Raw genomic sequence first — 12805 nt, 5'->3', positions numbered from 1 at the left:
TCTGAAACTGTGCTCTGTAATTACAAAGACATCAGGACTCAACTCGCCTGCCATAAAGTGACAACTCGTCAGCTTTATTGGTGGCACACTGTGCATTTTGGTGTACCACCGATAAATTTTGGGTTGAATTTGGAATTTGGTTTTTGTTTTGATTTTGACACTTTAGTTCTGCTTCTACCTTGTTTTTACATTTTTTATGAACATACAGTTTTTTTGTTCAGGAATGTCAGTGTTCACTATGTGGCTTTTTAGTGCCTCAGCATAAGTTTCAAAGGAATATCAGTATACAGAATGATATCCGGTTTAACGTAAAAATGTCCCATTTCTTGTATTTTATTGTACATATTGAAAATTCTTTAAAACTTTTTTCACAATAGTAGCAGCTTGAGAGATTGCCTCGTCCGTACTCATAATTTTAGACATCATCATTTTCGTGTCGCCAATGGTTATATTTTTCTCTTACCCAACACTAACTTCGTAACGGTTCCTTTCATGCAAACTATAGTAGCATAAATAAAATCATTAATTCATAATATTTTACAGATCTTATTTTGCATTCTATTCTCTACTATACGAGGGGGTACCCAAAAAAAACCGGAATTATTTTATAAAAATTATATATTATCAAATTTTTTACAATAAGACCTTATCTCCTTCAAAATAATCTCCATTACAACTAATACACTTGTCCCAACGGTATTTCCATTGATCAAAACATTTTTTGTAGTCATCTTTAGAAATGGCTGCAAGCTCGAGCTTCGTTTTTTTCTTAACCTCTTCAACGCTGTCAAATCGTTGACCTTTCAAGCCTCTTTTCATGTGTGGAAATTAAAAAAAAGTCGCATGGAGCGAGGTCAGGCAAGTAAGGTGCGTGGGGCAGTGGAACCATACCGTTTTTGGCTAAAAACTGCCTAACTGAGATGGCTGTGTGTGCCGTTGCGTTGTCGTGGTGGAAGAACCAGTCTCCTGTCTGCCACAAATCGGGTCTTTTCTGGCGAACACTGTTGCGCAATCTTCTGAAAATCTCCAAATAAAATGTTTGGTTGACAGTCTGACCTGGGGGAACAAACTCAGAATGAACAATGCCTTTAGCATCAAAAAAGCAAATCAACATGGTTTTGATGTTTGATTTGACTTGCCGACATTTTTTTTGGACGAGGTGAAGATGGCGACTTCCATTGGCTTGACTGTTGCTTCGTTTCTGGGTCATAACCATAGCACCATGACTCATCACCAGTAATTACCTTTTCCAGAAAATCGGGATCATTTTCGAGATGTTCTTTCAGAAGGCGGCAAGTTTCAACTCGATGTGCCTTTTGATGGTCAGTCAGAAGTCGAGGAACAAATTTGGCAGCAACCCTTTTCAGTCCTAAATCTCCTGTTAAAATTCGCTGAACCGAGCTCCAAGTTAACCCACTACTCTCTGATAGTTCCTCAATTGTCTGTCGACGGTCGGTGAGCACAAGTTCACGAATTTTCTCAACATTTTTGTCCGTTCGAGAGGTTGATGGACGTCCAGAACGAGGTTTGTCTTCAATCGGCATGTCGCCATTTTTAAATCAAGCGAACCACTCGTAGACCTGAGTTTTCCCCATAGCATCATCATTGTAAGCTGTATTCAACATTAAAATAGTTTCTGCAGCATTTTTACCAAGTAAAAAACAAAATTTCACAGATGCACGTTGTTCACTTAAACTTGCCATGACAAAAAACGAAACAAGAACAAAACAGGGTTAGCGAAAACAGTCACTACAAACGAACAGAATGCACTAGGACAACGGAACTGGGGTCACTGAGCTCGCAATGGATTGCGCGACACACGCCTAGCGGCAGGAATGTGTACTACACGTTGCCGGCTGCCAGCAATACAATTCCGGTTACTTTTGGGTACCCCCTCGTACATATATTTCTCTATTTATAAACAATCTTTTAAAAATGTTTTAAACACAAGCAGCACATTTCCTACACATTTTTAATTTAATATTTTATTTCACTTGGCTACAAGCTGTTATTTATAGACTTAGTCAGATACTATAAAGTTGCCTCACAATAAGAAACATCACACAATTTCTTTTATGGTGTAAATTTTATATCTCATTGTACAACACTTTTAAGGAATTTCTAATAGACAGAGTTTTACATAGGATATTAATGATATAACTCCATGCAAAAATACAAAGAAAAGAGAATGAAGAGAATTAGTTTTTTTGGAGAGTTTTACCGCTAATAACAAAATTATAAATGATAAAACAGTAAACATGGACAATTTTCCTTTGCAATACCACTAGTGTCCAAAAATGTGTAATAACTCTACTAATTGATTGTATCTAGCACCACTCATTTATCTGATTGTGAGAGAAATTGCTTGCTCACTCTATCAACAATATATTTTGTTGCATTAGCCAATCTATCACAGACAATCTGTCAACTGGATTGATTGTATAACGTAAGATTAAAGTATAGAGTTAGTGAAGTTGACAAACAACATGGTGGTTGTGATTTCTGACCTAGGCGTGCCACAACGCTTTGGTAAGATTTGTTTATTTTAACCTAGTTTGTAATTATGTATTAGGTTAGTTCTTTACCTGAAGAAGAGATCAGATTGCAGATCTCAAAACGTAGTGTTACTGATTTCATGTTTCACTGAACGATTGTTCTTACGTACTTTTTAATATTTGTAATTTTTAATTTATTTATTTATGGATAGCTGCCTTTGTCCCCTATACGATATATATATATATACTGATGGCAAATGTCCGGAAAAATCCTGTTTCCTTCACTTACTTTTTATATATCTAAGTGAGTGATATGTTTGTGTATCGTGAATCTTTAAAAATGTGTTTAAGTATGTTTCCGTAATATACCTCTAAAACTTCATCAAAATTAGGACTGGTGGTATTGTCCTGTAATCTGGTGGATATTGAAAAATCGGAATCCCGTGGTTCAAAATCCACATAAAACTGTATGACAGCCTTTCCCATTGATCTATTAATTATTGACAGTTGCTAAGATACAGTCAATCATAGGACTTGGCTAGAAGAGGCTACACCTTAATAACAAAATATGTTTATCCTTCATTTACATTTATAATTTACAAACATTACTTGGTAATGTATATGTTTCAGTGTGGTGATAATAATGGTTGATACCACATGAAATTATTTTCCAATCTTTCTACTCTCTAAATATATTAGGAGTCAAGGCAAAGAGATTATAACAAGATTATACAAGAGACTATAACAAGAAGTTAATGAAAATTGTCGGGACCAACAATTTAAAAATAACCTTATTTAACCTTTGATAGTGACCCGAGCTGCTTTGTGCCACAGTCTAACAAGAAGCACTATAAGAAAATGTTTGTTTTACATGTTTTAGCATTCATAAATTCATTTGACGAGATAAATTTAGAAGTTTTTTTTTGTTCTTTAGTAAATTAACTGTGCTATATCAAAATGTAACCAAAAAACAATTGTGTTAAATCATTACTATCTCTCAAAATCATTCTAAATTTACAACAAATCTTAAAAAGTTCCAAATCTATTTTCAATTATGAGTAACTTTAGTTACATAAAAAAGATTTTATGCACAGCAAAATATTTAATTTCAATAGATTTAAAACTAAAGTTATTCCATCTCTTTTTATGATGTCTGTTTGACTATTAAAGTATAAAACAGATAAAAAACATGTAAATCAAATAGGTCATACAAAATATTTTAAAAAACATCATTTTTATTTTGTAACATGTTTTGCATTTTATGATATTAAACTTTCTAAATTGCCAATAGAAATTGTGATTTTTAAACTCACGAAAACATGTTTGATATATGTTAATTCTAAAACTAATTAAGAGGATAAAGAATACTAAACAAATCGAACTTTACTTGAAATAAAAGGATACAAATGTAATAGTTTAAACAAAATTTAAAACTTTAAGCTTTAGTTTTTATACAATAATGACAGTGTAATTTGGTAAACACAGAGAGTAAACACATTCATGTCTTACAAATAAAAATATTTTTTTCTTTCTTTGTCCTAGGATGGTACAAATTTGCTTCAATATACTACAATTTGAAACATGGTAACGCAAAACTCAGCTGTTATCTAAGAAACTGATAACTATCAAGGTGATCATCTATAACAATGACTTGTTAAATATATCTGACCATTAAATATTATATACAAAGCCTTATTTTAAATTGAATAGTAAATTACAAATGAAAAAAAATTTATTTTTGTAATAAACTTCGGTATTAAACTTCCTCCTGTTAGAACTAGATCATTCAAAGGTTTAATAAATTAACAAATAGTCTATAAATTAAAGCTGTATCCTACACATAGTAATCTTCTTTACGTCTAAATGTGACCTCATTAGAGGTCATGACATTGATATCGCAGAACCAGTGGCAGTGATAACTTCCGGACTGGACTACCCAGGTTAGTAGTTTATAAACGCCTGCTTTCACAAGCAAGTGTTAAATTCATGAAAAGCCTTGCAAGGCTCAATACAGATTTCTTTAATGCTGGAGACATTTAATAATTGTCAACAAAAACCATTGATTTCAAAGTGTATGTATAACGTACACAGTTTTTAACTAGTAGTGTACAATAATACAAAAACTAAAATATTAATTAATTAATTGTCTTAAAGCCCCAAGGCTGAAGATCAAAATTTGTTCATCCTTGTCACCTTTGTCATGGACACTAAGCAACATCAGTATGCTCCTTTAGATCACTATAAAACAACAAGCCCTAAAATAGTAGAATCACACTCTGATGATAGACAGCTTACTAATACAGACAGTGGTCCAAACTTTGCAATTGAAGTACTTTTATATGATCATATTTTTTAAATCGTTTGATGATATTTAAAAAACACTGTACGAAACAAATGAAAGCTAAGTTAAAAAACCCACTATTAGATGCTGCCCGAGCTGTACTTCAGCTAAAACCCCCAGCATTGGGCTTCTGCCAGTTTCTGGGGTTTACATCCTGACAACTGCAGTGGATTACCATTCCCGAGTGCGTAAGCTATTGCTACTTCTATAGACCTTCAACGTAGTCTAGGTGTAATGCTATGGCCCTATATCCGAGAGGTTACCGCTTTAATATCAGATGAGGTCAATACAAACTTACAAATAGGACTGAACATATTTCCTTTAAAAATGTTCAAAAACCTGAATTTAAATTCTATTGTATTGCATTGTATTAAGCTCTTGAAGTCAAGACGTGCTTTATACTTCCATCAAATTGTAATACAACAGTGATTTTACTGGTTAGGACATCATCGGTTACGAAATATAAACAGAAAAAGTAAAAAAAAAAAAAAAACATTATAACGCAGCATAAATAAAATAAAACTAATTATCGTAATTGTAAAGATAAAAAACTAATAAATTATTAAAGTATTATGTAGTAAAATATAAAAATGGTTTAGGATTAAATTTATAATTTTTTACTTAATTTCTTCTTTTACCAAAATGTAGAAAAATATCACTGAAAATTATAGATAGTCTTATAAACATTTATCTTTTAAAACGCCACGTAATGTATTTTCAATTTGGTTTCTTATGGTGCATAACTACAACTGATGAATCAAAATTGATGTAATGATTTTCTTTTCAAATACATTCCTCTTTCAGTATTTTCTTTTGTATAGTTATAAACATGTTCTTTTATTCTCGTTGGAAAAAGTCTTGAAATTTGTCCAATACAAGATTCATGCATCCTCAGTCACTTTTATAGACCACATGATCGGTTTGTTGTTGGTTTTTTACAGGTTTTAATTAAGTTAAGAAACTTACAGATTATTAAATGAATTAAAAAGAAAATACGGATGTTAAATCTTATACTACTTCCATCAAGAATACAATGCAAAACACTGTTATTATTTCTCACTGATAGAAAGGTCAGAAACTCACACTGCATGTGCCAACACCTCCAGATCACGTTGTTCAGTCTTATCTTGTCCTTCCATCTTAGTCGGATGCCCTTGAAGCGGTTCCATTTAGGCGACGTCAACTTTTGTCTGTAACAATCACAACAACGTGTGAATGTAACTCTATAACCTATAACAATACAGTAATAGGTCTTTCCATTTAAATTTTGTTTCAGCAGATATCACTTACAAAAGCGTTGTGAATATCTGCCATATGAATGTGTTCTAATTTGGTAAAATAGAATATATTTATTGCCTTGACAATATATATTACATTGTATTGCAACAGCCAATAATAATACCAATTTTTTTACTATATTTATATTAAAAACTAAATCTATTGTCTAATCTTTCCATACAGTTGTATGCCGGCACACATACAAAAAAAAAATTTGTGGGATCAACCCGCAGGACTGCAACACTGCCACGAATATCGGTCCTGAGTGTGCTTCATGAACTCGCCAACTGAGTAAAAAGAACAAAACGCCAAGTAGTGTTTTAATCGGGTTTAAAATTTTTTTGATTGGTTTCTAAATTTAGTCTTTCAGGGAGTGTTAATGAGTTTGATCCCAGCTTGAGAAGGGAGGCGTTCAAATGCTGCTGTCAGGCTCGAAAGTACTCTCAAGCTCTTGCTCTTGTTTCATATCTATCATACTTCACTCTTGTGCTTGCAAATCATTCCAGTGTCTTTAAAAAAATTTCAATTCATCACTCACTGTTTTACAATTTCAAACACTAGTAGATTAGATTACATTACAAGAAAGTAACAAAGTCTAGTTCCTAACGTGTCAACCTAGCACACAACCAGGCCTGTCTAACCCTGTACCTTAAAACGAGACCCAAGAGCTTCTGCCCAATACTGATATCAAATTCATCACCTGGCTGTGAGGTTCAAAATAGATTTCTTCTCCTAACTTCAAGCCTCTCACAATACAAAACAATTTGTTTAGCTGTCTCCTCCAACTGGTCACACAGTTTACTCCTAGGGTCTTCAGTAGTGAGTTCTAGGTATACAAGTGTTTCCAGGATTGAACATGTCCAGTAATATGATAAAGAACCTGTGACAATGTAGCAAATGACCCATGTTTTTTTTTATATCTTTATTTATGTTAGTACACAAACAGTATATGAATGGTGTCAAGCATTTACAATCAAATAACAATTTTATATTTTGACTAAGGATTATACTATTATTGTGTATTGACTAATATGTTCTTACGCCATACAATGCAGCAAAAACAAATTCAATAGTACCCTACTTTACAATACTTAAAATCTCATAAACAACGCAAAGCTATGCTTCAAACTCATCAAAATTATATAAAGTTTTGCTAATAAAGTAACCTTGTAGCTTCATCAACCAGTTCATGACCTAGATATTAATGTCTCTGATGATGTTTGCCCAGAGAAAATCTGTCACCGAAGAAAGTGTTTATCTCTAAACAATTTCCTCAGACTTGTTTTCTTTATTTTTAACTCCCTTCTTTGGAATTAATATAGTAAAATTTAAGAAGTTTAAAGATATTAATAAAGAATAATTACATTTTAATTTAAAATACTATACATTTTTATTTTATTATTGCACATATCTCAATACATTTTGTTTTCAACAACTGATTTTTATCTTATTTTAACAGACTGAGATAATATTATTTTTTTGCAATTTGGAAGTTTAATCCAGAATTTTAGTTTGAGATATAAAATATGAATTTTATGGTCCAAATGTTAGCGGTTGTTAAAGACTTCTACCTTGTAAGGGATGTTCCAATTATAATAAAAAGAATAGATAGAAGTTTCTCATCACAGTTACAATTCTGAAACTATTATTAGTTAACAAAGAATTACGTACATGGTATTCAGAGTTAACAATGATAATCAGTGTAAGGAAAGATCAACAAACACAATTTTTACACTTAAAGTAGACAAGCCGGTTCTGGTTGTCAGCTGCAAGTCAGGGCTAACAATGAGACTATTAATTAACAATGTTGGCTGACATGATATATCAACCTATACTGCATATCAACGTGAGATCTTCTGTGAAGACAATAGACAAGTAATCTTCATTCTTCCTCACCAGTCCACACATTGAATAGTATCAGAATAGTAAACTAGTAACAAACACAACTATAATGATAGCCCTATGTCTAACAATACAGTTCATCCAAAGAGTCCAGAGCTTCACAAATTATGTAATCCTTTAACATCTGTGTTAAATGTATTGCCTTTAATATCAGGAATTTATCTAAAAAAATAATTTCTGGAATAAACACTTCTTTTATATAGTATAAATTTTGTTTCTCATATACTACTAATATTGTTAGTCAAGCAACTTTTCAGAGAAATGCTGTTTCTTTCCGTACAAAATACATTCTAAGAAATATAAATCGTAAAATGTAAGTAGAACAATTATTAAAGGTACGTTAGGCGTGTGAGTATACGGATTCAATCAACTCTAGCACACGGGGATGGGTAGATCACCAAGACTTGGTCAGTCAGTTTAAAGAAACCCGAATGATAAGTATGTAGTAAGTAGTATTCTGTTGCTTTAACTCATATATGCCCACCACTTAATAATAAACCCAGAAAGTTACTGGTGTACTGGTATTGTTGAGCAGTGACACAGTGTCAAAGTTTGCCAAAACCATTGATGATTGACACTGAAACCATTCAGACAGCTCTACAGGTTTTTCAGTGTAAGAATGTATTCATGCTACAGCAGAAAAGTGTGGTAAGTTCAACGTAGAGTCAAACTCTCATGATGACTAAATTTAATAAGATTAGAGAATCAACAACTATTTAGGTGTTCTCCATAGCCTAAATTAAATTATGGTGCGTGGTCTAATGTTTCTGATTTATAGAAAAAAAATCTGGCAACTCCAACAGAATGACGTATTTCTGTGCATTCTTTACACCTTACTCAAATCTTCTCGGGCAGAAAAAACAATCCAATGTTATTTGAGTATACAGTATTGAGGGACTTCTGGTTCTACATTTACTTGAAGATGACTAATAGAGTCTTGATTCAGGTGCAAAAGTTGACATCATACTAAATGCAATAAATTGCTTAAAGTCTACTCCAAAAAAGTCATTCCAAACCTTCTTCCAAAATTAGCAAGAAGAGCACTGGACTAGGTATGCAAGCCACTGATCAAAGAAACACTCTGACATCAAAATGGCCACGATAGTCCCGCCCCTAGTGGTTACAGAGCAAAAGGTAATCTACTCTCTGGATAGCCCTTGTATTATTTATTTAAGGACCTAACAGGTCCTTCTTATAATTGTGTCACTGTCTGTCTGTGCAGTAACTCTTGATAGAGACTTGAAAATTGGTACATAGTTTCCTCTTTTTTTCAAAAGAAGGACATTATTAATTTGGGACGGAAAGCTCAAAGATCAGCAAAGTAACAAATAGTCAAATTCTAAAATTTGTATATTGATCTTATGTGTAACCATGAATGTAACAAAATAACCGCGAAATAAACAAAATAGAGAAACAAACAAAGTATACTGTAAAGTTGATCATGATACTTTTCAGCATGTTACTAATAAATGTGATGAAATTTTTTTTGATTGGTTAGAATTATATGGAGATGGAACATTTTAAATTAACCTGCAATGTCTTTAAGTTCTGTCAGGTTCTTTGATGTTCTATTGTATTGGTACATTACTTCCCGATTTATGTTCTTAATCACTTCCATTTCCATTTAAGTTGGTGGCATTGCTATATATGTATCATTGTAAAACTAAAATTTGATATTGTCAAGAGAACACAATTTCACTGATGCTAAGCCATCTACATAGTATATTACAATTGCATTGTGTGGCCTTATATTGAAAAGAAATATTGGAATATTGTTACCAGCTGTATCAACACAAAGCGCTACACACTGTTAGAACATCTCTTTATGAGCTGCTGAACTAACGACACATACCACTCAATACAACCCACGTACTACTTCAGTTCTGTGTTGTTAGAACATTCAAATGTTTCAAAAATACTTCATTTACTAAGTTTATTGGAGATAATATTTATTTAATGGTAACTGACAGTTCCGTTAAGCAAATACAGATTAACAATGCTTCAATAACAAACAGTATGCTACTTGCCTATGAGCGAAAACTCTTCTTCGGAAAGAAAGCTTTATGTAAGAAATTCTTTGTATCAGATCTAAATTATTAGTAAATAGTGGAAAAAGCAAGTTCCGTTCTGTAATGTATCAAAACACACATTATTTTCTGTTAAATATAGAAAGGAATTTATCTCCAGTCACGTTAGTTTTGACAGAGGTCTAAAAAGAATTTTAAAAAGTGTCAAAAATGCCAAAAAAAAAAACAATTTTTAATCTTATCACTTAAAAGCAATTGAGAAATGTAAATTATTAGATGCAGCATCACTAACTAGATAAGGAGACCAAAAGTAATGATTTGCAGTTTCTTTGTCTTGTTTGCTGACACTATTCTGTGCATGTCTGATAGTTGGTTTGAAATATATATTACTAAAAATCTATGAAAAATGTTAATAATTGGTATTTTTAATTGATCCTGTTTAAAACCCTCCATTTTCACTCTCACTAACACTAGTACAGCTGATTTTTTTTTATAAGGGGCGAAAAACGCTGCGGTTATCATCGCCATAGTACAGCTGATAATTCATTCACTTCTTAAGGAAAATTCTCATATATACTGTATTTCATTAATTTATTCTGTCAAAAATAAATTTAAAGATTTATAAATTTTAACTATTTATGTTCAACATATACCAATGTAAAATGTGTAAAAGAACTCGACATACTTTTAACGGGGGCAAGAAACAGGTCTCTTGGTATTAAAAACGATTTTACTGTTGAGTGTTACGGACTTGAACTTTAAAATAGACAAAACCGACCACTATAGAGAAATAGAATTTTTAAAGCGTGTTCCAGATGAACTAAAATCAATTCAATGTTTTCCAAAATTTACATAACAACTAAAGAAATTTCTTCTGGATCATCCCCTATTCTCTTTTGAAGACTTACCGCCAATGTGTGAAAACACAAAGTCACATAATGAGTTCTGTTTTTAATTAATATCATGCTTTTTTGTTGCTCTCTAAGGACAAGAAGTTTAGACATTGCACCTAGTCCTATAAGGACCTTTGCGCTGCTTCCAGAGTGACAGGATGGGTAAGGAGGTTAGGGGGAGGGGCCGCCTCCTGTCAAGATCCACGAGGAAGAATTTAGGGCACTAATCTCAAGTCATGTCTCCTCGGAAGAAGGGAAAGCCAGCTCCGAACTAACCTCTCCAGTCAAAGTAGGCAGGGGGTGGCCCACTCTTTTATGTCTAGGCTAGCAAGAACCTTTGATACTTAGGGAACAAACCTCACCAACTCTAACACATATCCCGCACTAGACTAGACATATTGAATCACCCTTGCACCCCAGAATCTCAACATTTGCAGTTAGTGAAATAAGGTTGGCCAGATTTAAGTGACCACATCGGTTTCTCTGTGCCCAGTGTGGGTTCACCTGGAAAATATAAACCAGCCAGAAGTGACCTCTGCTGGGTAATAATATCATGCTTAGTATGTGTTTTATAAGTTTCCACTTTGTGAGAATTGCCAACAGTATTCACAGAAGATGATTTGATGTAATGTAACTGTACAAAACATGAATAAATACATTTTGAATTTGAAATCATTAGGTTGTGTTGTTGTACAATGGTTTTGAACATAAAGTGTCATTTATATCAAAAGATAATTCATCATTTCTATATACTATTAATTAGACCTCAACATGTACAGCATATATTTCCTATTAACATGCAGCCTTTACAAGGGTAATCTTCATGAAGTTTTCTTTCATTCTAAAAGTGAAGCCATTGCTCTCAGATGAAGCAAAGTCTATAGAGTTTGCATTAACAAGAATAGTCAACAAAATACAAATGGCTGAACTTTCCTGTCATCTCATACATCAGAAGGGAACACTTGTGTTTTTAACCAGTGTTATAAAGCTAAAAATACAGTGATAAATTATAAGCTTTTTCTAATAATCACCTTTTTGTTTCCATTATTAAATAGATAAAGGTGCCACTTTTAAAGAATAAAAGTGGTACCTTTATAATAAGGATAGGGAAAGGTATAAAGATAAACGATAAGGAACAGTACATCCAACTAGGGAATAAAGACTAGACCTAAATAACTGGATATAAAGATACTATTTACCTGGATCTGAATAGAATTATCAGGATGGAAAGAAGAAATAGATTCTGTTCATGAGTTAATTGTGTTAAATTATTATCTGCTGTTATCTAATGCTTTCTGCTTCTGACAGACAACTTCTAAGTAAATGTCTGTTTGTTTACAAACAACTGTATTTTGACAACTATTTCAAGCCTGCTCTATTTATTGACTTGAAATTTATACTTTAATTTTCATTACTAATCTATTAAATTAAGTTGGTTGGTTGTTAATTATTATTATTATTCCTATTATTTTATTAATACAGCCTTATTAAAGACCACCACTTATTCTCAGGGTTATATTTTATCTGTTATCAAATCCAATAATGTGCTGCAATGCAAGAAAAGTTACGTAAATGAATTTTTGGGCAATAACTAGCTAACAGACATCACAATTAATACACATATTATTTTCTTAAACAGAGTAAAAGATAAACAGTGCACAAGACTGAATCCTCTAATTGTTCACAAAATCACAAATATGGATAACGAGGAATACCTAACTCCGTTTAACATCCAAAATTTAAAATATTTTACTATTGCCAAACAATTTTGTCCAAAAGGTTGGTACTCACTGGACAGCCCTTATTGCAAGCCTGTCAATCGAGGGGCTGGAAAAATTTCATTTCTGTCTATCTGTCTATAACATCTAC

The 12805-nt window shown here is 32.5% G+C and overlaps 1 protein-coding gene across 2 annotated transcripts in view; it reads right to left on the bottom strand.

The window, feature by feature from the left end:
• The window catches only part of LOC124368177 (MLX-interacting protein), a 134988-nt gene that overhangs the window by 83544 nt on the left and 38639 nt on the right, over nt 1-12805 (bottom strand). For both annotated transcript variants that reach the window (XM_046825452.1, XM_046825454.1), the window contains exon 2: nt 5920-6026. In XM_046825452.1, coding sequence (XP_046681408.1) covers nt 5920-6026 — 107 coding nt within the window. The remainder of the gene's footprint in view (nt 1-5919; nt 6027-12805) is intronic.

The sequence above is a fragment of the Homalodisca vitripennis genome, chromosome 8 (assembly GCF_021130785.1).
Source record: "Homalodisca vitripennis isolate AUS2020 chromosome 8, UT_GWSS_2.1, whole genome shotgun sequence".
Lineage (NCBI taxonomy): Eukaryota > Metazoa > Arthropoda > Insecta > Hemiptera > Cicadellidae > Homalodisca > Homalodisca vitripennis.
The sequence above is the reverse complement of the archived record's forward strand: the minus strand, read 5'-3'. Positions and strand labels throughout refer to the sequence as shown.